This window comes from Kryptolebias marmoratus, linkage group LG4 (assembly GCF_001649575.2).
Source record: "Kryptolebias marmoratus isolate JLee-2015 linkage group LG4, ASM164957v2, whole genome shotgun sequence".
NCBI classification, from domain to species: domain Eukaryota; kingdom Metazoa; phylum Chordata; class Actinopteri; order Cyprinodontiformes; family Rivulidae; genus Kryptolebias; species Kryptolebias marmoratus.
This window is the reverse complement of record NC_051433.1, coordinates 11770843-11795449: the sequence shown is the minus strand read 5'-3', so window position 1 is coordinate 11795449 and position 24607 is coordinate 11770843. Positions and strand designations below refer to the sequence as shown.

Below are 24607 nucleotides of genomic sequence, written 5' to 3'. Positions count from 1 at the left end.
CCGATATCAGCCTGTCACTGAGCAATTTGGGTTCTGTTACCATTTTCACAAACTTAATCATGATTGTTGTTGAGTTTTGCTAAAAAAAAAAAAAAAAAAGTTGTTTTCTGTTTTGTTGTGTATTAAAAATTGCTATTTTATTTCCGATGTTGTGTTAAGATTTGTGAAATTCTCTGCATGTCTAGAGATGTAGTGATTGGTGAAATTTGTTTTGTTTTTTTCTTTAGACTTACGGTTGTCTTCATTCAGCTGTTGTTGTGGTTTCAGATTTTAATGATTTTGTTGGGTTTGTGTTTTCCAAAATGAAATCAAGTTTCCAAAAATGTAGTTTAATTTTGGAAATATTCTGTTTTGATCCTAAAAGTTAGCCTAGAAAACACCCAATATGTGGAGCTTCAGGTTGGCTCATATTGGGCATGAAGCATATTTTTAAGTTTTTCATAATTCATCTTAGAAACCTTATAATTCAGCTGCTAACATATGTCATTTGAATGAGATATCATTCAAAATAAACTCACTTCATTTAAAAAAAAAAAAGCGAAACGAGCCCACAAAGCTACATACCTTTATGTATTGCTCAAGCTGCGGATAGACTCTTCTCACCCTGAGGATAGAGGAGAAAAAAGCCCGATGGGGGATTGAGGTAGTGACCACATGTGTGATTTCGGGGAAGGAAAAGACATTAAAGCCAGATGCCCTGCAGCGCTTTAAAAGTTCCTCGTCGACTTGGTTTTCTCCCTCACTCAGAATACAGCCGACGGCGTGGCGACAAAGTGGTCCGGGTATCTGGAAAGAAGCAGCAAGTAAATAATAAATACAGTTACATGATACAATATAGAACATATAAACAGTGTATACTACTAGATAGAGCTGCCCTCCAGTCTTGCTAAAACACAAGTTATAAAATGTTGAGTGAGAAGTATGCTCCTCAGGAAAAAGAAAAAAAAATGGTGTTGCTTTGAATCTATTCGCTGAGAAATAATGTTTTTTTTCTGGCATATTTCTGGGCAAAAGTGGGTGCAATGTGACAAATTTGACTGTAATACCATTATAAACAGTGGCTTGCAAGAAACTGCCTCAAGGCAGGCTCTATTGATTTAGTAGCACCAATAATAGTTTAAGTGTTTTTTTTTTCTCGTTCTGTTGTGTGAATTTACTCCATCTATCATTTGCCAATCAAACCCAAACCAGTGCTTGAACTTCTCACAGCTCGTCGACTTCCTCTTTCAGTTCTTGGTAGTTCTCAAGCCTTTTGAGTTTTTTCGTTTTTCCTTGAGTATAATTTGCGTCTGCCAAGTCCAAACTGACAAAAACAAAAAAAAAAGTATTTACAGCCTCCTCCAACCGCTCAAATGTGCAGGAACCGATTGCACAAAAGATGTCATTTTCGCATCATTTTGACTGTACTGTTCAGTTTTGCAAAAAATAAAAAAAATTTAAAAACTATGTGTGAAATGTCTCCTTTCGTCATTTTGTACATAGTGTCTTCCTCGACAAACACAGTCAGAAACATAAGGGTGTGTAAATGTAAAGAAATAATAATTGCAAAACATAACAATAAATGCAGTGTTGGCATGTCAGCCAGGTGGTAAGGCAGAAATCTGCTCAGTTGAGCTGCATTAGAAAAATTGGGCAAAACAGCAATTATTTATATTTCCCCTATTTTCAGCACCCTGATGCCCATTAAAATATGGGGGGAATGAAAAAAAGGGAGGAACTCTCTAAATGAATACTCTGGGGGATGAGGAAGATGAGCTCCCGCTGTGCTCAGATGAGCACAAATGAAAGAATGTGAAATAAATAATCTGGAATCATCTAATTTGTTCATATTTATTTCTTTCAAATGTTGCTGAGGTGTCCAAAAAAGGCAAAACTCTTCAGTTATTTCTTTACTTTTCCCATCCATGCAGCCCGACCCAGTCTTTATTAAAATATCCTCGGATTTTTCTAAAAGTCTTTTAAAAAGTTTGGCTGCTTTTTCACTCGTTTTTAAGTTCGTTACCTGACCATTTTCAGAGGAGTAGCGGTTTTTGCTTTAGTATATTAAGCCTCTTAATTCGGATCTATGACTCCTTCTGGATTGAAAAGGTCCCGAAACTCAAGGGATGAATCAGTGTCGTCTCGACACAAAACAGACAACCTCGTAAAACTGGATGTTTAGGTGCTTTGTTACCAGCGGAGTCTCAGTTTGACGCACAACAAGTTAGCTAATGTGACATACAGCTTCATTTTCCCCATTTCTTAAAGACGTGACTTTCAGATTCAGTTCACCTGACGGAGATATTATATATTTTTCTTTAAGGCTTGACACTTCTACTTCCGTCCTCCATTTGTTTACTTTCTTATTCTTTCACGGACAGGGCACAACGCGCCGTCATGATCAGCTACAAGGAAAGCGGATGAGCATCGAAGCAGCGAAAAGGCCAAAGACGAACTTGGAAAGACCTTCAGATCAAAACCACTTTTTAACAAAAATCACAAGAAACTCCGGTTCCTTGGAAGCAAAATATAGAGACATTAGGGCCGATTTAAAACTTCTTCGCTGTACGTATATTTGCTAACATGAAAGGCAACTTGCGGCGTAAAGTTTGAGGCTCACGATGCACAGCACAACAGGCTAATTCCTCACCAAAACACACTCACACACAGTCTTCTAGGCTTTGTTTTCCTCCTCAAGCTGCCCTCATTATGACACAAGTGATGCCTTCAGATGTTTCCTCAACACATTGACAGCTCATACAAAGCAGAAAGTTGTGATATTCATCTCAAGGAATCAAGCTGTCGTGTGTCTCTGTTGCACAACAGCAGAACAGCCGGTGAGGCAATAAAAAAAAGGGAAAAGGAGAAATCAAAGTATCTTCTCCAGCAGACAAAGCATTCTCTAAGCACACTCGGATTCTGTAAAGCTAACGTTGTAAATGTTTTAAAGTAACTTTCTGGAAGGACACAATTCCCCCGCCCCCCTCCAAAAAAAAAAAGACTAACATCCATTTCCTGATCAGCTCCTCATCCAGCTGCTGTTCTCGCAGCTTTCATCACGTTGTGACACAAACGTTGGTCCCTGAAGATGGGCAAACAGATTTGTCAATCTGCTGCTGTTCCACTTGTCATCTTTTTTTTTCTACATTCAGACAATCCGAGTCCCGAGGTCGCCGATCGCTGACCTTCATCACTTCCTCTGAGCGTCAAGTTTGACAGACTACTATACAATCTCCCCCCGTCGCTTCCCTCTGATGTTCGCCGGGTTCAAAGTTTGAGTCTTGAAAGCAGAGGTGAAGCGCGCACACTGGGTCACAGAACAACCCCCACCCCCACCCCCCCCGGCTTTGAAGCTGTGAAGAGGCTGGTGGAGGAGAGGGCTTTAGCGAGTTGAGCCTCAAATGTGTGCTAGCCGTTTGAAGGAGCAGACAGAGCTGTATCCATGGCAACCATCTCAGGACCAAATCAAGTTCCTATTGAGGTCTTGTTTCTCCAGAGGAAGTGATTAAAGGAGGTAAAAGTGAGAAAACCGAGAACAGGGGATGAGACTATAGCTATGCTGGCACTTATCCTCTGTCTGCTGAACTGCTGAGAAAAAAAAAGAAAAAAAAAGCCTTCCCACTGCAAATATGGGTGGACAGTGTCTCCCCATTTAAACACCAAATACCAGTCCTCCGATGTGTGAGAGCGCTCTCTGGGGCTCCTGACGCAGTCACTGAAAGACATCCTGAGGCTCGGACGCTAATGAGCTGAGATCATTACGACAATTATTCCAACTTAGATCAGGACTTGGCTGTGACTCTGCAGAGGAACCAGGACCCAACGCTAGCCTAATTGCCAGCTTGGGGAGAAAAAAAAAAAAAAAAAAGGCTGAGCATAACAAAAGTGTTTTGAAGCAGAGCTGCGACAAGCCCCACAACTGACCTCTGGTTACATTCCATCAGGTTGCTTTGGTAGGTTTGAGCAGTGAATTCCCAACTGTTTAAAAGTTAGATACTGAAATATTTTTAAAGAAAACTAAACACTGAAGATGAGTGAATTAAACAAAAAGGTGACATCCCAATATAGGTAACTCTTGTAATAAGACTCAGTCATTTATCTGTTTATCTATTTACCTGCAGAATAAAGTCAAAGAGAAAAAGCAGATGTGTGTTAAATGCCTTAGAGGTGTTGATACAGGATGTATTCACTGAAGAAATGTGAATAATCCAGACTGAAAGTGGCTCCGTGTGGTGATATAAGTACCACACCTCAGTATGTTTGGGTCTGACTGACTGCTGATGCTTCCTTTGAAAATCAATAGTATAATTTCAAATTTGATCTAAAATAAGATCACAACAGCGGTTTATTAGATTCTCATAGTAAAACGTGAGCCTAATAAACTGATCTCTAGTTTTTTTTTGTTTTGTTTTAACAAAAGGCAGACCAGCTGATCGGTCAGTCGATTGATTTGGGCGATTATTGCCGGTTTTTCAGTAACTGGCATCAGTCAGGCATGCGTATACTAATCCGATTTACAAGCAAGACATCTGTAGGTTTCTGTTGCACATGCTACAGCCTCGAGACAATCAAACAACGCTTCCAACAACTTTGTCTTTCATGCCAGGGGTGGGGAGCTTTTTATGGCACAACACTGGCAAACCCCAAAAGGAAGTTTATCCAAGTATGTTGCTAACTTTTCCAAAAGCACAGTGCCATAGCTTCCAGGAAAAATGATGACTTTCATTTTAAAATAACTGAGAGGGTGCTTAAAGGTTTAAGCCCTTCGCAATTTCCACTGCACGCACCCCGCTGGAAGCATTTGACCAAATCTCTTCAATCACCGTTTTTTTCTTTCTCAAAATCTGCCCTGTATTGTGGAAGAACAATGAACTAATATTAATACAAGCCCGAAACAAACAGAAAAAACAATGAAAAAAAACAACAACAAAAAAAACTGGCTTTATGTATCAGCAATCAGCTAGGATTTCTATAAATTGGTATGGGCATCAACCATTAAAAAATAAATGGTTAGGAGGTAGGCTTAATAAATTCACTTTTCACCTAATATATACAAAACTGTCATTAAGATATAAAAGAAAGTTAGACTTAAAAATTTAACACACTCTCTGTTATTTCCACTCAGCACTCCAAAAATCAATTGACAAAAAGCATTAAATTACCACACAGTGTTGGCTGATAAGATGGGGTTTTAGTTTTTCTATTTCAACCTTTTAATTAATATTAACTGCTGTTAACTGATTTTCTAATGATTGCTTGAATGGAAAAGATTTTCACCCTTAAATGATGACATTACAGTTAATGTTACTTTATTAAGACAGCAGATTGATGTTAGTTGGAAGAAGGCATATTGCTTGATAACAAATCTGTCCGGTTCTTGTTTTACTCTCCTATTACTAAAGTACAACAGGACTGTGACCAATTATTTCAAGATGGTCCGTTGTTTCAAGCCTTTCAGACTTCGTAAAACCTTTTATAAAATAACACAGCTCATCCTAAGATTCCTTTGAAATGAGGGAGCAGGCCCCACGGTGTTACGGAGCCTCCAGAGAGTGGGCCGTTTCAGCCATCAAGGAAGGAAATCCAGCAGCTATTGTGTCCTGCTGCTTGTAGACACTGAGATTCTGGGATAGACGGGTTCACACAGGGAACAACAACACAGTAAACCATCCCGAAGTCAGATCGAACTGAATTATTCTGTAGTCAGCAGCCTTGGAGTGGAGATAACGAGAGACAAGGACAGCTTCGCTAAGATTCGCATAAATGAAAGAATTCCTGGTTTTACTCTTGTCTGGAGCTGACTTGCTTTATTTATTACTTCTTCTTCTTCTTCTTTTTTTGTGACATACTTTCTAGCATACCATCACAGCTTGGTTGTTAATCTTGAGAAAACAAAAATGCTGAGATGAAAGGTGACATTTTCAATTTACATGAATACATTTGGCTGAGAATATCTCCCGAGTTAAAAACGCAAGCCTGTTAGCTCGCTGATCTCTGCATAACAAACCTTAACAGCTGTTTGATCAGTTGATGAGTAAGTACAACGACACTTTACACGCTGTCAGGGCACAGTAATACATCACATAGCCCGTAACCTGTCAAACATAGATATGTCATCTCTCACCAGCCGCTCCACATATAGGGCTTCAGCTGAGCAGCACACAGGGCTGTGGCAAAATAATCCACCAGTTCAGTTGATATTCCATAAAGCCTTAAGTGAGAATGCAACTCGCCGTTTGAAATTAAAGACCCAACTTGTCTGAACTGTTATTACAAATAATTCATAACTTCTGAAAACACAAGACACACCACGTCCAAACCAGAGGCGCAGCGTCGCGTCGAAGGCAAATGATAAGGGCAGTTTCTGCCAAACACGAAAAGAAGCAAAGAGGATAAAAGCATTTAATGTCACATGTATACAAAACAACACCATTCCTTGTGAGAGGAGCCATTTAAAATGAATGGAAACAATAACATGGACAAACTGAAGAGAAGTGATGGATTTCTTCACCTGTGTCATGCAAAGGAACAACAACACCGCCATCTAGCGGCGAACTACATAATCTACCATTAAATGTCATCACTTACACTTACTTTATTTACATTTCTATGACAGCATGGGCTAAAATGACCTGGATTGGGTTTATTTGTCTATACATCTTGTTGAAGATCAGAAGGGATACAAATAAGTTGTGCATTAAAAAGTTAAAATATCTACTTGACTTTAATTTTTTTTTTATCTCAACAGTGATGCAATTATACTATTAACTGCAGCTGGAGGGAAATGTGGTTGTTATTCAGCAGATGTCTGGATATTTACCTTTTTAGGGTCGTCATAAAACACCCCGATACGTGAGAGCCCAGTCGGTGCAGCACAGCGAGCCTCTTCAAAAAGTTGTCCGCTGCTCTTGTATGCTCCCTCTTTAAATCTGTAGGCGAATGTTATCTTTTTCAAGGGCGAAAAGCACGTTTGCACGGTGACGTCTGCGAGGAGACCTGAATACAGAACACGGCCTGCCAATGTTAAAATAAAAAGACCCAAGAAGAGGACGAGCACCGCGCTCGGGCTGAGCCAGTCATCTGGCATGGTGATGGGAGTTCAGCAACAGGAGGAGCAGGTTAGAGTTAAACCCCTGCTTCCACGCATTTAACACCGTTTAATAAGGTAGCGGGATTGAGAATAAATGTTTTCGGTCGTTTTTAAAAAGCATGTTATTGACCAAAAAACGTCTAGTTTCCCCACTACCCGGCAACCACAAACCTCCAGATTGCACATTGTACAGGACTTCCTGGAACGTACCATTTACGCAAAACATGAAGGGGGTGAGCGTTAAGACAAAACATAAGGAACGTATCGGAGAGTTACTTAAACAAGATTTAGCTTTCTGTTTCGTGTCCAGCAGACGTAACTTAAGGGGTGTGTAACAATTACAACACACAATATTTTACAAGAAATGAGTTTGAATATGCAGCTGCCCTGTTTTTATTTTTCAGTTAACGTCCTCTTGATCATAGACATTATTTAATGTCTTTGATCTTGATTGTTGAAATAAAGTCATGCAACACGTTGAGCGCATTAAAAACGTTTATTATTGCTGTTATCCACAAACTCAACAATAAAATGACATTCACGCATTAAATTAAAACGTGTCACTATTTTCTTTAGGTTTATGTCGTTGAAGTAAGCTCCGCTCTTCCTGCGCGAATTAGTTTTTAGGGTAAGCATCTTGGCGCGACACCGGCGCATCACCCGGCTCAAAGTGAGGACGATTCGCGAGAGAGGGGTTATCTCTCCAAAGGAGGAGTTGGAAGATTCGAACTCCGCCTCCTAGATGCGCTGCTACGTATGCCGGCATATAAATAGTGCAAATCCACTAATAACCTTGCGTGTTTATCTATTTGCCCCGCCCTTGACTTCAGGGAGGGCTGAACTTGAAGGAAACTTGTTCAAAGTTGAAGTTTACCACATCTACGTTGAACTTGTGAAGGATTCGCAAACATGGCCGGAAACATTAAAAGGTTTTACGACCTCACAGCTAAGCTGCTGTCTGGGGAACCCTTTAGTTTCTCAGCACTAAAGGGGAAGGTCGTTCTCATTGAGAACGTGGCTTCCCTCTGAGGAACAACAATCAGGGATTACACACAGATGAACGAGCTCCATTCTCGCTATTCCACCGAGGGACTTGTTATTCTGAGTGTCCCCTGCAATCAGTTTGGACATCAGGTAAGTTCCCTTTAAGAACAAAACAATACATACATGACTTCAAAACAGTCTGTGGACACCTAAGTTTGTTAATTAAGTTGTTAATTATATGCAAGAGTTGTTATCAGCAAAGTGTGTTTAAATGTAATAATGTACTGTAATATATGTTAAGTATCCTAAGAAGTGGTATAGAATTAAAATTAATATAATGAGAATACATGTACCTCAAAACTACATCCAAATGAATTTAAGAAAATGTGATTTCAGTGCTTATTTTGACTTTTTTCATTGGCTGCAAATGAATACCCCACATAATGCATTTGACCATGCTTTTATGTTATAACAGGAGAACGCCAAGAACGATGAAATCCTGAGGTCCCTGAAGTATGTCCGTCCGGGCGATGGCTTTGAACCAAAGTTCCCTCTGCTTGAGAAGGTGGATGTGAATGGGAAGGACGCCCACCCGTTGTTTGCGTATCTGAGAGAGAAACTCCCAGTCCCCTGCGACGACGCCACGGCTCTCATGACCGACCCGAAGTTCATCATCTGGAGCCCCGTGTGCAGGAATGACATATCCTGGAACTTTGAGAAGTTCCTGATCACAGCTGACGGGGAGCCTTACAAGCGTTACAGCAGGCATTTCCTCACCATTGATATTGAGGCGGATATTAAAGAGCTACTGAAGAGAGTCAAGTAAAATGTGCTTTTTTTTTTTACAACAGTGTAGCTGGCTAAAAAAGACGTAGGCCTGGCCTAGAAAAACTTATCAGCACATCCAGACGTTAGGGGCATTTTATCTTTCTTTCCATCTTACAGTTAAAGTAAACCGCCTCATTCCAAAAATTGTGCTATTTTCAGTGGTGTACACTTGGGTTTTTCAGCCTGTTTACTTAATGAAGACACTCCTGTAAACCATTTTGTGTAGGGAGTTTCTGATGAAGATGTAAATGCGTGTCTCTACCACTATCTATACCACAATGTTTTCATTTGAAGAGGAACAATAAAGATGTTGCACTGATCGTTGGTTTGTCTGTTTGTTTAAAAGTCATGTAAAACACACTCCTGAAGACTCTTTGTAAAAAAAAAGGATTTAGGCAACAACAACAAAAGGTGTATAAAGTTGAGAATTCAGCATTGGTAGCTAAACAGGTAAGTGACTGTATAATTTGTAATCTAGAGTGAGCATGACATATATTAATACTGTATTCTGTTTCAAAACTGTTGTTAAACTTTTCCAGATCTAAATTTCCAGCTTCAGGGTTGGACAAAGTTGTAAACAGCATGTGATAAATAGTCTGCACTTATATAATACAGCATACACTGTGCCCAAAGTGCTTTCTATTTACACTTAAATCTGCCATGCAAAATGCTGCCATTGGGAGTTACTTGAAATTCATTTTTTATATAATAAATGTAGAAAAATACTTTATTAAGAGATGTCTCATTGGAAATCGAGGTGCTTACATTTAATAAAATCTAATAAAAAGTAAAGCATAATGTGTTGTATCTAAACCGTATTTTCTGCTTTCTCCTTTATAACTATTCCTGCTAATGGATGTGGTTTAATTTTTGCTTGTTTTGTTTTGACACCCCCCTTTAGGCGACGCTTCCTGGATGAGCGCCTCTCAGGGTCCGTCCTGTCAGACTGGAGGCTACACCAAACTGCTAACATGGCCGGCCAGGAAGATCCCGTGCAGAGAGAGATTCACCAAGACTGGGCGAATCGAGAGTATATCGAAGTAATTACAAGCAGTATCAAAAAGATCGCCGACTTCCTCAACTCGTTCGGTAAGCCCTTAAAAAAAAACAAGCGATCACTGGGATGTTGAATATCTGTGTAGGAAAATCGAGCTAGCTAGACGAGCTAGCTGTCCGGTTGCTACTAACACAGATGTTAATGATTTTAAATGGCCACTCCCGGGCTAGCATTTATCTCGGACGTTAGCACCGAGCTAATGGGTTTGTTTTAGGAGAATGACATTTTAGTATAGAATAAGTTTCGACAGCTACCTTCTAACCTATAGATGAGCTAGCTGTCCGGCTGTAGCTAACACTGATTTTTTTAATGGACACTCCCAACTAGCAGTTAGCTCGGACGTTAGCACCGAGCTAAGTGGTTTGTTAAAGAATAATGACATTGTAAAAGCGTATTGCCTTCGTTCGTGTATGTGGAATTAATATAACCTTTGACCCCTATCTGCCTGTAAGTGCTGCTACGTAAAGCAACTTAAGAGGACGACAATTGCATGGCAAATGAATGAAGAAACACCGGTGCAGTTGCTCGTCCCTGTTGAAATATCCCCACAGTTATCAGGATCGAGAAGATGTGGCTCACTGGAGTCGATGACACCAACCTCTAATATGTCAAATTTTATTCCAACCCAAACAGATATGTCTTGCCGATCCCGCCTGGCTACTCTCAACGAGAAGTTGACAGCCTTGGAGAGGAGGATTGAATATATAGAGGCCAGAGTGAGTACAGAAGTCAAAAGTATATTGTGTGTTTGTCTGGCTGCAAGTGGTTTAACCATGAAACTATTGTGTGTCATTTCAGGTGACGAAAGGAGAAACCTTGACCTAGAACTCATAACATCTAACAACTTCCCCACCCCCTGCCCTGAAATTTTTGGACTAAATGTGCTGGATTCCGACATCCTTTTTTTGGGATCACGTGGACCATTTTTATATTATGTGGCTGAGTTTTGTGTTGTTTTATCTCATGACTCATTTGTATAGAAGATATGGATCAGTTTTTGTATCGGTGACACAAGCATCCTCATTTATCCTAACACAGGTATTGTTTAAAAAAAAAAAAAAAAGATAATCTGGAGCTAAGTAATAAATCTGTTGTCAGCAGTATGTATACAGTGCCAGTACCAAATCAGAGAGAGATGAAAATTGGGAACATTCTTGTGTGCCAAGTTGATCAAGTAATTGTGCAGTCATCTTAAAAAAAATGTTTGTTGTGATGTTTCAGAATTTAAATACTATAATAAAAGGTAACAGTTGTCTCATTTCATGTTTTGTTTGTTTGTTCACTGGAGTAGAAACAAGGTATAAGTGGGAATACATTGAGAACCTGCTGTTAAACAATTAAAAAAACAGGTAAACAGTGAACAGGATTATTATTTACAGGCTTAGTGACATGAGGCCAAAGTAATTATTTTAATAAAGTTAAATATCATTAAAAGACACATTTTTAAGTTGCACGCAGGGTGTTAAGGGTCAACAGACCGTGCAGTTTTACATAGTGTACTTTAAGCTGTATTAATAAACAGGAAATATTAACAGTATTTCCTGTAAGTCTCTGAGAAACATACTTCCTCAAATTTATGTAAATTGACAAAAGAAGTGTAACTATTATGGTAAGGGTTTTAACTCATCAGTGCCATATCGTGTTTCTCTTTTCGAAAACAACATACATCACAAAACATCCATAATTAATCTGTAACGCCGAAAACATCCAGTAAAATGGCGGAAAATCTTGGTTGAAGTGATTTTGCCCTCAGTTATGCCTTTCAGGCATCAGTTCTAGCGCTTTTTCCACTTACAGGATGAACGCCTTTGCGTTTACTTACGAGAAACTCAAATACCGTTGAAAAAATGCAAAAATAATCGTGATCTAAATCACATTAATCTAAATTAAGTGAGCCTAAATCACGTGAGATGGCTGTTGAAATAAACAGGCCTAGGCACAGATGCCTGTAAGGCAAACTCGGGGAATAATTTAACTCTGGTGTCGGTGCGCTCTGGGTTCTGCCCCGATGCATCTTGGGATAAAGAAGGTTCTATCGTTTGTGTAGCGATTAGTCCTTGAACGTGAGCTGAATTTTATTCCTCACAACTTATCGAATCATTTTGCAAATACGATTCAGTTGGCAGTAACGTTGTCAGCAAACCTTTATCGGTGAGTTTTTGTACAATTAATTATGAAACTAACCGCTCACAGCTTTGGTGGCGTCGATGGGGTTTTTTTTTGCCTTCAGTTATGTCTGCAGAATTGGTGTCCATCTTGTGTTTTACCTTCATTTAGTGTGTTCAGAAAACGTCCGACTCTTAAGGGGACGTGTCTGCACTTAAAACTATCAATACTAATTAAAACAGCAAAGTGTCCGAATATTTATACACTCCCTGTGTTTTTATTTCCTGTAGGTTTCGGGTCCGTAAAGAAAATGGGAACTGATAAAAGGTGAGTTGAATGAAAAAGAGGGTTTGTCCTCCTCGTCGTGTTATTTGCTATTTAAGGAAGATATCACCCTGCATGTTTTATTCAACCATTGTTTAACTAAACTGGTAGCAAATCAGAAAATAAATGTATTTATTCATACTTCTTGTCAGTCAAGAGTGATTAGATGATGGATTCCTGATTAACAATGAATGGACTGAAAAGTCAAATTCTTGTTTTATTTCAGTCGGATGTGTTATCACAAGAATATATTAAAATAATAAATGTTACCAAAAGATAACTTGAACACACAAAACCTTGTTATCTATCTAAATAGTTATCTATGTCTATGTTGAATTGTAACATTGTTGAGTTCTGGAAGTGAAAATCCAGTCCTTATCAGAAGCGTTTATTGTTTATGTTTAATTTCGATTGACTTTTGACAATATTATGTTTCATTTACATGTTTTAATTGTTGGTAGAATGCAAGCCTTTTATTGATCTTTTTAGCTATATAAATGATAAACACACCTTTAGAAAGTTATATTTCCCTGGATCACGTATACATCACGTATACGTTTTTTCATTAATGTATTGCTGGAAAGAATTTATAAAACAAACAAACAATGACTTCTGTGTGGAAATTACAATTAACTATAACAGTGCCCTCTTTAGTCCAGGCTGTTCAAAACCTACGATAGATTTCTCAGTTGAGAGGAGAAATAACTTCTGTGCCTTCTTGAGCAGGATCAGTCGGACTGAACGCAGTGGCAGATATGGATCCGAGCAGTCCCGCGATGACTCCGACTGGCGGGACAGACGAGATCGGGACCAAGAGCGCGAGCACAACAGCCGGCGCTGGTGTGACGAGAGACGTGATCGATATGAAGGAGATCGCAGAGGATCTCGAGACAGTCCAGAAGTACTTGATTTTAATAACTCACATCCTTCAAACTAATTTGTTGTATGGTATTTGTATTTAATGTTTTTTTTTTGTTTGTTGTTTTAAGCAGCGAGAGAGGAAAAGGCGGAACAGTGACAGATCAGAAGATGGTTATCACTCAGATGGTGATTATGCGGAGCACGATTACAGAAGAGATCCCGGGGACGAGAAGAAGAGTAAGACCATCATGCTCGGGGGCCTGTCTCCTCATACCTCTGAGGAAGATGTAAGTTGTTTTCTTTATGTATTCCACTGATTTTTGTTACATGAAACAACCTATAAAATGTACACAATTGTAAATCCTAATGTAAATCTATTGTGTGTATGTTGTTCAGATTCGTTATGCCATTGACCAACTAGAGGGACCGCAGCCAGTGGATGTCAGACTGATGAAAAAGAGAACAGGTGAGACCCAAGTGTAAGCTGGACCCTGAACTCCTCCCGAAGTCTTTGACCATAGGGCAAATCTGCTTCCATTCAGACCCATTTTCCCATAGCAGATAGGAGAGAATTATATCAAATCAGTTGAAAAATAAATGTAAACATTTTTTATGCAAGACCTATCTTTTCAGTACGTTGTGGATCTCTCCGAGGTAAGTAAGCACAGCAGACGTAGTTTTTGGAAAATCACTAGACTGAAACACTTTGTTTATGAGTGTGGTATTCATCAGGATTTCTTGCTATGGTAAATCTCATAAGGAGTGGCCTATTGTGTACCAAACTGGGCCTGGGTCATGAAGCAGTTTGTGGAAGAGTTTGAATAATATGCCCATGGACTCTTAACTAACACACCTCCCGTCTATATTTGAATGCTGTCTCTAGGTATAAGCCGTGGTTTCGCCTTCGTGGACTTTTATCACTTGCAAGATGCTACCAGATGGATGGAGACCAATCAGGTTGCTTCACAATCGCCAAGTCTAGTTTTAATCTTGGGGATCTGGAGAAATGACCCTAAGGGCAACCAGAATGGGTTCAATATGTAGTGTGGAAACTGTATTAAAAAAAAAAAAAGAAAAATTCACAGAATGAATACCACACAGAAAGTAAATGGTTAGTTTTTATATAAAGATATCTATCATTTTAAACTTAATTTTCTGTAACATATTGAGTATATTTAGTTAAAACTGCAGATCTAAGCCATTCTGCAAAGTCAGCTTTTAGGATAATGCTGGGATTTTTTTTTTTTTTTTTTAGCTTTACAGTGAAGGCATTAGCAAAGGCAACTTCAAAGTCCAGTTTAACTTCTTAAACAGTTTATTATTATTATTATTATTTTAGGCTAACTCTTCTGTAGATGGGGATATTTTTCTCTTTGTTGTGGAAGGCCCATACAAGTTCTTTTTTTTTCTTTTCTTTTTTGTGTTTAAAGCAGTAAAAACAAATGTCTGTTAATATCACAATATACCATACACTCTGCTCCAGCCTAGCCTGGGCACTCGGGTCCCAAACACCTAAAGAATCCTCTTTACATCCAGCTCATTTAAACATCTTGTGCCTGTCTTTAACTCAGAGGCTGTCTGTTGGGGGCCCCTCTCCCCATTCTCTCCCTTCCAACACTGCTTGTTCCAATTGATTAGATCATTTCACACCACGAACTCTTTGAGTGATTTTTGTATTCCTTTTTCAGAAACGTCTGATCATCCAAGGCAAAGTTGTGGACATGCACTACAGCCACCCTAGGAACAAGTATGAAGATTGGCTCTGCAACACTGTAAGTAAATTTGTTGTTTTTGTGTTGTCCGAAGAGGTCTTCTCCAGAACTTTACACAGATTCTTTGTAATAGGCCTGCTAGTTTTCAGTTCCTTTCTTTTGCTTTGTGGCACACTTGTTTGTATCAGTGGTGACGTTTTGGTTGTGTCCCAGGTTGGTATGGTATGCTGCATCAAGTTAGATTGCAGCACTGTTCGGGGCTTTAGTAGATGTATAATAAAAATGATTTGAACGGTTACTTACAGTGTGGCCTGTACAATTTCCGGAGGCGGCTGAAGTGCTTCAGGTGTGGAGCAGCCAAAACCGGTAAGTAGTTAAATCAACAAGAGGCCACCCACTGCAGACAGTCTGGACAATCTGGGCTAAAAAGGCTGGGATTCAGCACCAAGTTTGTATTGACGTAGCTGTTCTCACTAAGTGAGACGGATAGAAACTGTTTAGATGAGAAGCAACATTATTCTTAGTCTTACAGTTTCTCTAAATCTTGAAATCCGGAAAAATCTAATGTAGTTTATGATGTAGGCTGTTAAATACTTTGACCTTGGGCTCGTCTTTGTTACTTTGACTCTTTCTCTTTTCCAGTTCTTTGATAATGCCGTAAAGATTATGTTAATACATCTCTTCTGTCATTCTCTCAACAGACGGTGAAGCAAGCGGTAATGCCGTGGTCTCTGAAACTCAGCCCAGTGGAGATTTTTATGGCGACAGTAAGAGTTTCTCTTCTTTATATATTCCATGTACGATTTACTGTGGAACAAAAGCATCTGCTCACAGTTTTTTTTATTAATTAATCAAAGCTTGTTTCCTTTCATTCAGCAATCATCCTGAGAAATATCGCTCCTCAGACCACAGTGGACGCCATCTTGACGGTCCTGGCACCGTATGCCAATCTGTCATCGAACAACATTCGCCTCATTAAGGACAAGCAAACAGGCCAGAACAGAGGGTTCGCCTTTGTGCAGCTGTCCTCTCCTCTGGTAAAGCATCGTCAAGCATACAGATGGATTTTTTTATTTTTATTATTTAAAAAACACAGACGCATCACGACTCATTTTTGTACACCTGTTTTAATGATGTAATTTATTGCCGGTTGCAGGAGGCCTCTCAGCTGCTAACCATCTTACAAGGATTGCAGCCTCCCTTGAAACTAGACGGGAAAACCATTGGGGTGGATTATGCCAAAAGTGCTAGAAAGTGAGTGATTTTTAGTGGTGCATTAACATTATATCTGTGTATCCTTTTTTAATTTCATCATAGTGCAGCTTTATAAATCAAACATTTCATTTTTCTTTTTTAGGGACCTTTTACTACCTGATGGGAATCGTGTCAGTGCCTTTTCCGTGGCCAGCACAGCCATCGCAGCGGCCCAGTGGTCATCAGCTCAGGTAAGCCTGTTTTTCTATAAGCATCTTGCTGTTTAGTGTCCCAGCGCCAGTGTCGCATGTTCATGGGTCCACTTCACACTTAACAGCCCCAGCAGAGCTCCGATGGAATGTCAGAGTACGCCTACCTGCAAGAAGGCTACACTCCACTATCACAGGTTAGTAAAACAAGGCAAACATTTTCATATTTACTCGTAAATCAGTTGATATCTTCCAGCTCAGTGCATTTTTTTAGGCAAACAAATGGAATAAAACTTCTAATAAGTTGTAGTAACAGCTGAAGGGAAATGTAACAAAAGACTGAATGATGTTCTACTAAAGACAATTTAGAGAGATGTAAAGTTTGTAAATTATTATAATATAAGATCACTCAGACTGTTGCTTGGATGCTTTACAGGACTACCAGACATACTATCAAGGAGCTGGAGCCAGCACCTCCCAGGGAAATGGACTCCTTGGAGGTAAATTACACTTTCATCTATTTCCAAGGTGTTGCAACTAAGGGTAGATTTAAAAAAAAAAGTAGTTAATTTATTTTACCCCTTTCTTTCAAACCTACATCCTTACAGAAAGATAGGTTATCTGTCTTGTTTCACGGGCCTTTGCCAGCTTTGCTCAAATAAAACAATGTGGTTTACATTAAAGCTGCAGAGACTTTGAATTCAGTAATGACAAAGTAAAAAGACCCTGCTTTTAGAAGTACATGGCAAGGGTCGTTGCTATGTTCCTGCAGTATTAATTTGATCATGTTTGCCTGGTAATAATGAGTTTTTTAAAAACTTGTTTCCAATTTTAGCCGCTCCAGGGTTGAAGATTGTTCCAGCTGCAGTTGGCGTAGTAATCTCACAGAGTGCACAAGTCTACCAACCCCATATAATTGCTCAGCCTGCTGTACAGGTAACGTATGCCTGCTGTTAGTTCTGTACTAAACTATGATGCAGATCTTGCAATAACAGAAACCCTCTCTTAATTAACCACAACACTAATTATAGGCATTGCTACTTGCCCAACAGCTGGAGGCAAAACCCCAAACGGGACATCTTTCAGCTGCCGAAGCTGTGTCTGTGCCGGCTGTCGCTGCCGCTGCTGCCTCCGTTAGCGCCACCAGCACGTTACCGTCCTCTGGACAGATGGGGGACGCCGGCACAGGTACGATCAAACAAGACGCTTCAAAACCTATGCTGCTGAATGTGACGTGTGCAAAATTGGATTTTATGTTGTTTTCATGGGATAAAACTTGTAACAAAGAGACTTGAAGATGTGGTTGACATTAAAGACATCTTGATTATCCACAGCTGTTCCTGATACCTCCACCTACCAATATGATGAGTCTTCTGGCTATTACTACGACCCTCAATCTGGCCTTTACTATGACCCAAATTCCCATGTAGGTAACTCGCAAACAGAATGTGAGAGTCACTTTTGTTTTCCGTCTTATCGGCGAGACTTTGTATTGTTTTTAATTATGTGCATCGCTCTTTTTCTTTCTAGTATTATTATAACGCTCAGACCCAGCAGTATCTGTACTGGGATGAGGAGAAGCAGACGTACGTGCCTGCCCCTTCCAACACAAACGTTGGGCAAAACGATAAATCGACAAATGGCTCGGCGGCAGGCAACAAGGAGCCTAAAGAAGGCAAAGAGAAAAAAGAGAAGCCCAAAAGCAAGACCGCACAACAGGTGCTGCATTAAATCTCACATTTACTTGGCCTGTAACGGTTTCCTCAAATGTTTTGTGTGTATATTCTAACCGAATGTCTAAATCTTTTAGATCGCTAAAGACATGGAACGGTGGGCTAAAAGTCTCAACAAGCAGAAAGAGAACTTCAAGAGCAGCTTTCAGCCGATTAGTCAAGAAGAGAGGAAAGAGGCAGCAGCTGCTGATGCTGGATACACGCTGTTTGAAAAGAAGGTATGTGATGAGGATTCAGTTGATCGGGACACGTTTTATGCCATAAATGGGTTGACTTTTTGTTAACACATATTTGTATTTAGCAGACAGGTCTAGACAGACTCACGCAGGAGGTGTCGAGGAGCATCGAAGAAGAAGCACCTATGAGCTCAGTCCCAACTTCAAAGGTGAGTCTCCTTTCTTCGGCGACAAATTATCTAAACCACACGTGTCAAAGTCCATTCCTCGGGGGGCCACACTCCTGCATGTTTTAGATGTGTCCTTGCTTTACAACACCTGCTTTAAATGAATGACTTCTGCTTCCGCTTCTGGAGAACTTGATGATTTGGTGAGGAGGTGATTAAACCATTTGAATCAGGTGTGTTGGAGCAGGAAAAACCTAAAACTCCCAGGACAGCGGCCCTCGAGGCCTGGAGTCTGACACCCCTGATCTAAACGAAATGATCCCGATTTAGACAGAAATATTTAAAGAGAGAGTGCTTTTGTCTTATTTGTGTATCTTTGGGTTGTTTTCAGTGTGGCCTTGTGGCAGCCTACAGTGGAGACAGTGACCCCGAGGAAGGAGGAGCAGAACTCGACATTGGTGATGGTTTCCAGGACAAGCTGACAGACTGGAAGAAGTTGGCTTGCCTGCTTTGTAGGAGACAGTTTCCCAATAAAGAGGGTTTGGTTCGACATCAGCAGCTGTCTGACCTTCACAAGGTATCGTCACATTTATTGTCCTCAGACCTAATTTGAGCAAACCTAAGCTGTTTTTTCATTTGTTCATTTTTTTTTTATTTGTCTGATTTCTTCCCAGAAAAACCTGGAAGTTCTCCGCAGATCTAAAATGAGTGAAGCGGAGCTGGAAGAGTTGGAAAGAAAAGAGTCTGAGGTTCGGTTTAACATCAAGTTGTCCTCCAGTTTCTTTTTGTGATTGAGTTTAAAATAAAAACAACTAAAATGCAGTATTCTATCCGTAGCTAAAATACAGAGACAGAGCAGCTGAGAGGAGGGAAAAATACGGCATCCCAGAACCTCCAGCACCTAAAAAGAAGAAATTCAGCCAGCCAACACCAGTCATGTAAGCAGCACTTAACTTTTCTTTTGTTATTCAATGTGAAACGCTATCTTAAGTTGTTGATTTTATGTTTTTTTGTGGACGATTTAACCACTTGCTTTGTTTTTATGTGCAGTAACTATGAACAGCCTACTAAAGATGGCCTCAACAGTGATAACATTGGGAACAAAATGCTCCAGGCCATGGGCTGGAAGGAGGGGAAAGGTCTTGGTCGTAACCAGCAGGGTATCACTGCTCCCATCGAGGTAGTTTCATCTATAGATGGTCTGGGTTATATGACATATCAACTTTAATATTTACAGTTTATTCTAACATCTGTGGGTGTCCTCCTCAGGCACAGCTGAGGACTAAAGGAGCTGGACTGGGTACCAAAGGCACCAACTACACGCTCTCCCCGTCAGATACGTACAAAGATGCCGTTCGGAAAGCCATGTTTGCTCGCTTCACTGAGCTGGAATGAGTCCTCAGCTCCAAACTGGACTGTTAAACATGACGATCCGTCTCCTGCTTCTGTCTGAGGTCCAACTTGTTTGTTTCACAGCAGGACAAAAAGACTCTTCTGAAATAATTCCTCTCCATCTGTTATTCATGAACTCTGTTCTCTTTCAGATTGTAAAGATATAATTTATAAATTGTACATATGCATAATTGGTTCTTTCCTGGCTTACCTAGTTTTTTTTATTTTTGTTTATATTTGATCTATTATGTTTTGTTTTTTCATTTGTTTCAGCATGTGAAGATTGTACAGTTTATACAACAACTTGTGTAATTGTAAAGAAAATAAATAATGAGAGGTGGTTTGGAACAGTTTTCGTTGTATTTATTACACGTGGTGCCGTTTTTGATTTGTTATAGAAATATTTAAACCCTAAATTTAACATCTTGAGGGAACATTAATAAATGCAGAAGCTGCATTAACAACAAATGCTGAATTTTACATGTTATTTTCTGCACCTTTTATGATGACTTTATAACCAGATTTTACACTTTACAGTGACCTTGTGATGTTGTCTGCGTCCGATGTCAGGTTTTAAATCATTCTCATAGTCGTGTTTGTCACAAGGAAGCCTTTCCCGATATTCTTAGCTCAAGATCTAATACTACAGTCTGTCCAAATTACATAATTTAAATGTTAAACTTCCTGTGAAGGCCATCCACTCTTGTAAAGTGTCAATAATAAGATGCAGAATTTCAGCTTGATGAAATCATTCAAAAAACAACTTTGGTGAGAAAACAAAAATGGATTTGTTGATGCAAACTTACACTTATTCATCTTTTTAAAAGCAGGAACACCTTAAGTGTTTTGCATAAATTTTATTGGACATCTTCAGTGCAGGCCCTCTGATTCCTCCTGCTCTTTGTTATTCTGCTTTTATTTTGAAAAGGTAATGTAAATAAAGAACCCTGGTATGACCCCAATGAACCAGAGCAGTTCGGTGCCTCTGAGAACCACAGCTGAGTGTTTCGTGGCTTTGTTTTACTTAAACAACTGAGAAGGTGATGGGTTTTGATACTCCTGGGAAGCTTGTCTATGACTTTTTTTTTTTTTTTCCTCCTGTGATGAATGCTTCCCTGTACATCCATCCATTCTCTTTACCCACTTTTTCTTCTCCAGCAGTCACTGTGTGAGAGACGGGGGACAACCTGGACAGGCCGCATGTCCATCACAGGGACGCATGGAGACAAACAATCGTTCGTACTCACACCCAGGGACAATTTAAAGTTACCTATTACTCCAACGTGCATGTTTTGGGTCTGTGGGAGAAAACCCACATGTGTACGAGGAGAGCATGCAGACTCCACAGAGAAAGGCCAGGAGGCGAACCTGCAGCCTTCTTATGGATGTAGAGGGACACTTCATAAAGAATTAACAGTTGTTTATAAAACAGTTTTACTGTTCATGCATCGAAGCAGGCTCACTATTTGGTAAGACCAAGTCCTGGGTTTTCATTCATTCAGGTAAATGGAATTTATTACTAGTTGCTAGTTGCTCAGCCTACTTTTTTAACTAAATAACTACAGTATATACGCAAATAACGTACCGTTTGATTTTTTTTAAATGTAATAATGAAGTAAAGAATAAAAGTACAGCACTTGATCTTGCCAAATAGTGAGCCTGCTTCAGTGTATGAACAGGCCTGTTTTATAATGACTGATGATGCTTTATTAGGGGTTTATAAATCATGATTAGCTTATTTACAAGACATTACAAGACACTGCTACATCTTTTATAAAGGGGCCCTTATTAAATAAATTAAATTTACCGGAGTTCAATATATGCACATTTAGTTGCTCTAAAGATGGGCCAAATTATTAGATAATAAGGCTACTAAAAGACCTTGTTTCATCACACTCTGCAAGTAAACTAATCTAATATCTTATTAGTTGTTGTCTGTTTTTTGATTTTGTATTAGTCTTATTCACCTACAAAATCTAGTTTTCACACCAAGAAGAGGAGAGTTTGTCTCGCCCTCCCTGCTGGTTATCCCTCTTTAAACAATATGGGGTACAAACCGAAACCAAATCCATCTCCTCCTTGTTTTCATGAACCTCACGTTGCCCCGTTTTCTTATATACGTTCCCTTCTCAGGGAGAAACGTTCACACGCACCTCTGCAACATAAATATAATACAGCAGTGCGATGTAAGAGTAGAGTTTGTTTGAATATCTTTTGGGTTTTTAAAAGGCTCTGCATATGTTCTTCCTACAGTGTCTGCACATGATCTAACCAGCAGGACAAACGAATGGAATAAACATTAGAATATGTCTAAAAGCAGCAGTGTGCCGTTGTCTTTAGAGCTTATTTTTTGCCTCTTGAGCATTACCAAGTCAAAAATGAACCATGTGAACCGTGCGTTTTTTCTTAAAAATCAAAATTTAAAATCTGTCTTTGAAAATCCAAGGTGTCCAAGTAAAACCTGACACTTTTGTACGTTTCGTCCCGCACAACCTGAATCAGAGGCGGATTCCTGTCATTTGCAGGGAGATGAGGTAAATGGAGTCTCTGTGATTTTGGAAAACCGTCTGTTGTTTTTCAAATGCTCATCTTTGTGCCTACTGTAAAAAAAAACAAAAAAACTAAACAAAAGGCACAGACAATTGTTCCTAACATATTTTTTTTCTCGCTTCAAGGACTCCATTTGTCACATGTTCCTTTGAAAAGGACACAAATCTATTTGTCCTGTGAGCCAAATAGCTAAAGCCAACAAGCAAACCAAAACACTTATGGCATGTCTGTCCATCCAGTCCGACCAGTTGACTGTGACTCAGCTTGAGTCTGCGCTGAAAAGTTCATGAAACATAAATGTCCTGTAACTAGCTTTAATGTTTATTATGCACATTTATAAGGGAGATCTTTCTCTTTTTTTCAAAAGAAAACGAGCTGGACAAAAGAGAGATGGCATAAGCAAGAATGTCACATGTTTTCTGAGCAGAAGTCAACATAAAAGTGGGAGAGGTCGGGCGTATAACTCATATCTTTCAGCATGCCTGGTTAAAAGGTATCCGGCACAGGTAGGATGAGTTTAACTTTGTCTCCGTCTTCCTTCGCTGGGTGAGTTTGGTTCCTGATGAGCCCAATCATGGCAGCAGAGTAAAGCAGTGATGTAGAGATGAAGCTGGTTTAAGTGGCTGAACCAATCAGCTACCTTCTGCAACAACAGGTAGACGTACAGGTCTGCTTTAAACATCCCACCAAAGCAACAACACAGGTGGGAGATGCCTAAAAAAAAGAAGAAAGAAATAGACACACTGTATGTGGTTCAGTAAGGCATCTTTTTAATTTAGGGTTGGATTTTGTCTTCTCGGCTTCTAAAAACAATCATTAAAAAAAGGTTTTGTGTTTTTAACTGGGCAGATTTGACCTCAGCTGAAGCAGAGAGGAGAGGAGCTGCTCGGCTCAGGTCATGTATCCAGTTAAAGGTTGGCCACTTTTTTTTAATTTGGATGACACTTTGCCAAGTTCTCCGGCAGATTTATTTTTATTTTAAATAACATTGGTTTTAAATATACTCATCAAGTCCAAAAGGTTTTCCTGTATGGATCATTCCACTAATAAAGGGGACAAAATGAATTATCTGAGATGGATTATGGATTCATTTATGGTGCTGCATCTTTTCCTGTATAGCTGTGTGTCTGTCTGTGTTTGAGTCAGTCAGATTAGAAGAATCCTCAGTCTGTTTGTTTTGAGGTGGAGCTACAGGACACTTAGGACCTCCTCTGAACCCACTGACCCTTTCTCGATGGGGGTTTTCGTGTTTAAACGACAAAACTGCTGAACTTTAGTTAATCGGGCCTTCGTAGCCGCTAAGGGCCGCTGAATGGGCTGCTTTCGTACTGATGATTGAAAAAGATTCTTTAATTTTCTGCCTAAATGCTTCTCGGTGACTTTAATCCGGACACTTGAAGCAACAGCGTCATCAGACTTCATGTATGATTTCTGCTTTTAAACTGTAGACTGAGTGGTTTCAGAGTGTGGTAATGAAACAACCCTTTTAAATGTTAGTTCAAATCTATTTTTTGATGTTTCCTAACTGAAATGCTCTTATTTTGTTGGGCTAAAGAGAGTTTTCCCACACGGCTAACTTGACCAAACCACACCAGCACCATACCCACAAGCTAAACTTAATCACAGCAATTTTCTAAAAAGAATAAAATAAATAAAAATAAAAAGTTGAAATAAATGACTCAGTTGTTTCTTGCTTTTTGTCTTCCTTGAGGCAAAGGTGACCTCGTCACCTCTGTGTTTAGTGCCCAGCTATTGTTTCACTCCTGGCTGAGCACAGAAATCCTTCCTCACTCCACAGAAATGGTGACAAACGGTGGTGGTGGTGGTGTGTGTGTGTGTGTGTGTGTGTGTGTGTGTGTGTGTGTGTGAGAGAGAGAGAGAGAGAGAGAGAGAGAGAGAGAGAGAGTGTGTGTGTGTGTGGGTGGGGGGATAGTAACGCAGAATAGAAGTTTTAGGAGAGAGAAACATTTATATTTTTGACAAGAACTTAGGACTGGATGCTAACTAACGCGCGCGGAAAAGGGACACGAGAGCGCGCGCATTTGACACGAGCGTGCCAATTTTTTTTTTTTTTTTTTTGCTTTCCCGCGAGCAGCAAAGATGCAAAGTAATTAAAGAAACAAAAGCGCGACTCACGTTCAACCTGAGCTGTTCAGCGCGTATTCCGCTCCAGCTTCATTGACGCACGTCCCCGAGGGAAACCTGACCTCTCCCGGCAGAGAGGGGTGTGTGTGTGTGTGTGTGT

The 24607-nt window shown here is 39.8% G+C and overlaps 4 protein-coding genes across 7 annotated transcripts in view; 3 read left to right on the top strand and 1 right to left on the bottom strand.

Moving 5' to 3' along the window:
- The window catches only part of LOC108231268 (testis-expressed protein 264), a 30318-nt gene extending 22871 nt beyond the window's left edge, over positions 1 to 7447 (bottom strand). The window contains exons 1-2 of the mRNA XM_017408196.3: positions 6800 to 7447; positions 565 to 786 (exon numbers count right to left, since the gene is read on the bottom strand). Coding sequence (XP_017263685.1) covers positions 565 to 786; positions 6800 to 7066 — 489 coding nt within the window. The 5' untranslated portion in view covers positions 7067 to 7447. The remainder of the gene's footprint in view (positions 1 to 564; positions 787 to 6799) is intronic.
- Positions 7448 to 7879: 432 nt separating this feature from the next.
- On the top strand, positions 7880 to 9201 carry LOC108231124 (glutathione peroxidase 1-like). Its single transcript, XM_017408005.3, has 2 exons — positions 7880 to 8203; positions 8529 to 9201. The coding sequence occupies exons 1-2, from the start codon at positions 7979 to 7981 to the stop codon at positions 8877 to 8879; spliced, it is 576 nt and encodes a 191-aa protein (XP_017263494.1). The 5' UTR covers positions 7880 to 7978; the 3' UTR covers positions 8880 to 9201.
- A 605-nt stretch (positions 9202 to 9806) lies between these two features.
- On the top strand, positions 9807 to 11191 carry brk1 (BRICK1 subunit of SCAR/WAVE actin nucleating complex). Its single transcript, XM_017408006.3, has 3 exons — positions 9807 to 9970; positions 10572 to 10654; positions 10737 to 11191. Exons 1-3 carry the CDS (start codon positions 9853 to 9855, stop codon positions 10761 to 10763), a joined length of 228 nt encoding a protein of 75 aa, XP_017263495.1. The 5' UTR covers positions 9807 to 9852; the 3' UTR covers positions 10764 to 11191.
- Positions 11192 to 11931: 740 nt separating this feature from the next.
- rbm5 (RNA binding motif protein 5) lies at positions 11932 to 20160 on the top strand. Of its 4 annotated transcripts, none has more exons than XM_017408377.3 (25): positions 11932 to 12089; positions 12335 to 12371; positions 13095 to 13269; positions 13361 to 13516; positions 13626 to 13695; positions 14113 to 14186; positions 14918 to 15001; positions 15247 to 15307; positions 15643 to 15708; positions 15818 to 15978; positions 16098 to 16195; positions 16299 to 16386; positions 16473 to 16541; positions 16781 to 16844; positions 17180 to 17280; positions 17376 to 17532; positions 17679 to 17770; positions 17875 to 18063; positions 18155 to 18295; positions 18379 to 18462; positions 18812 to 18997; positions 19095 to 19169; positions 19258 to 19358; positions 19471 to 19600; positions 19690 to 20160. In XM_017408377.3, the coding sequence occupies exons 2-25, from the start codon at positions 12355 to 12357 to the stop codon at positions 19813 to 19815; spliced, it is 2565 nt and encodes an 854-aa protein (XP_017263866.1). In that variant the 5' UTR covers positions 11932 to 12089; positions 12335 to 12354; the 3' UTR covers positions 19816 to 20160. The 4 variants fall into 4 exon arrangements, with proteins under 4 accessions (XP_017263866.1, XP_017263867.1, XP_017263865.1 ...); XM_017408378.3 differs by having other exon boundaries at positions 13358 to 13516; positions 17397 to 17532; XM_017408376.3 differs by having other exon boundaries at positions 13358 to 13516; positions 18382 to 18462.
- The last annotated feature ends 4447 nt before the right edge of the window (positions 20161 to 24607 follow it).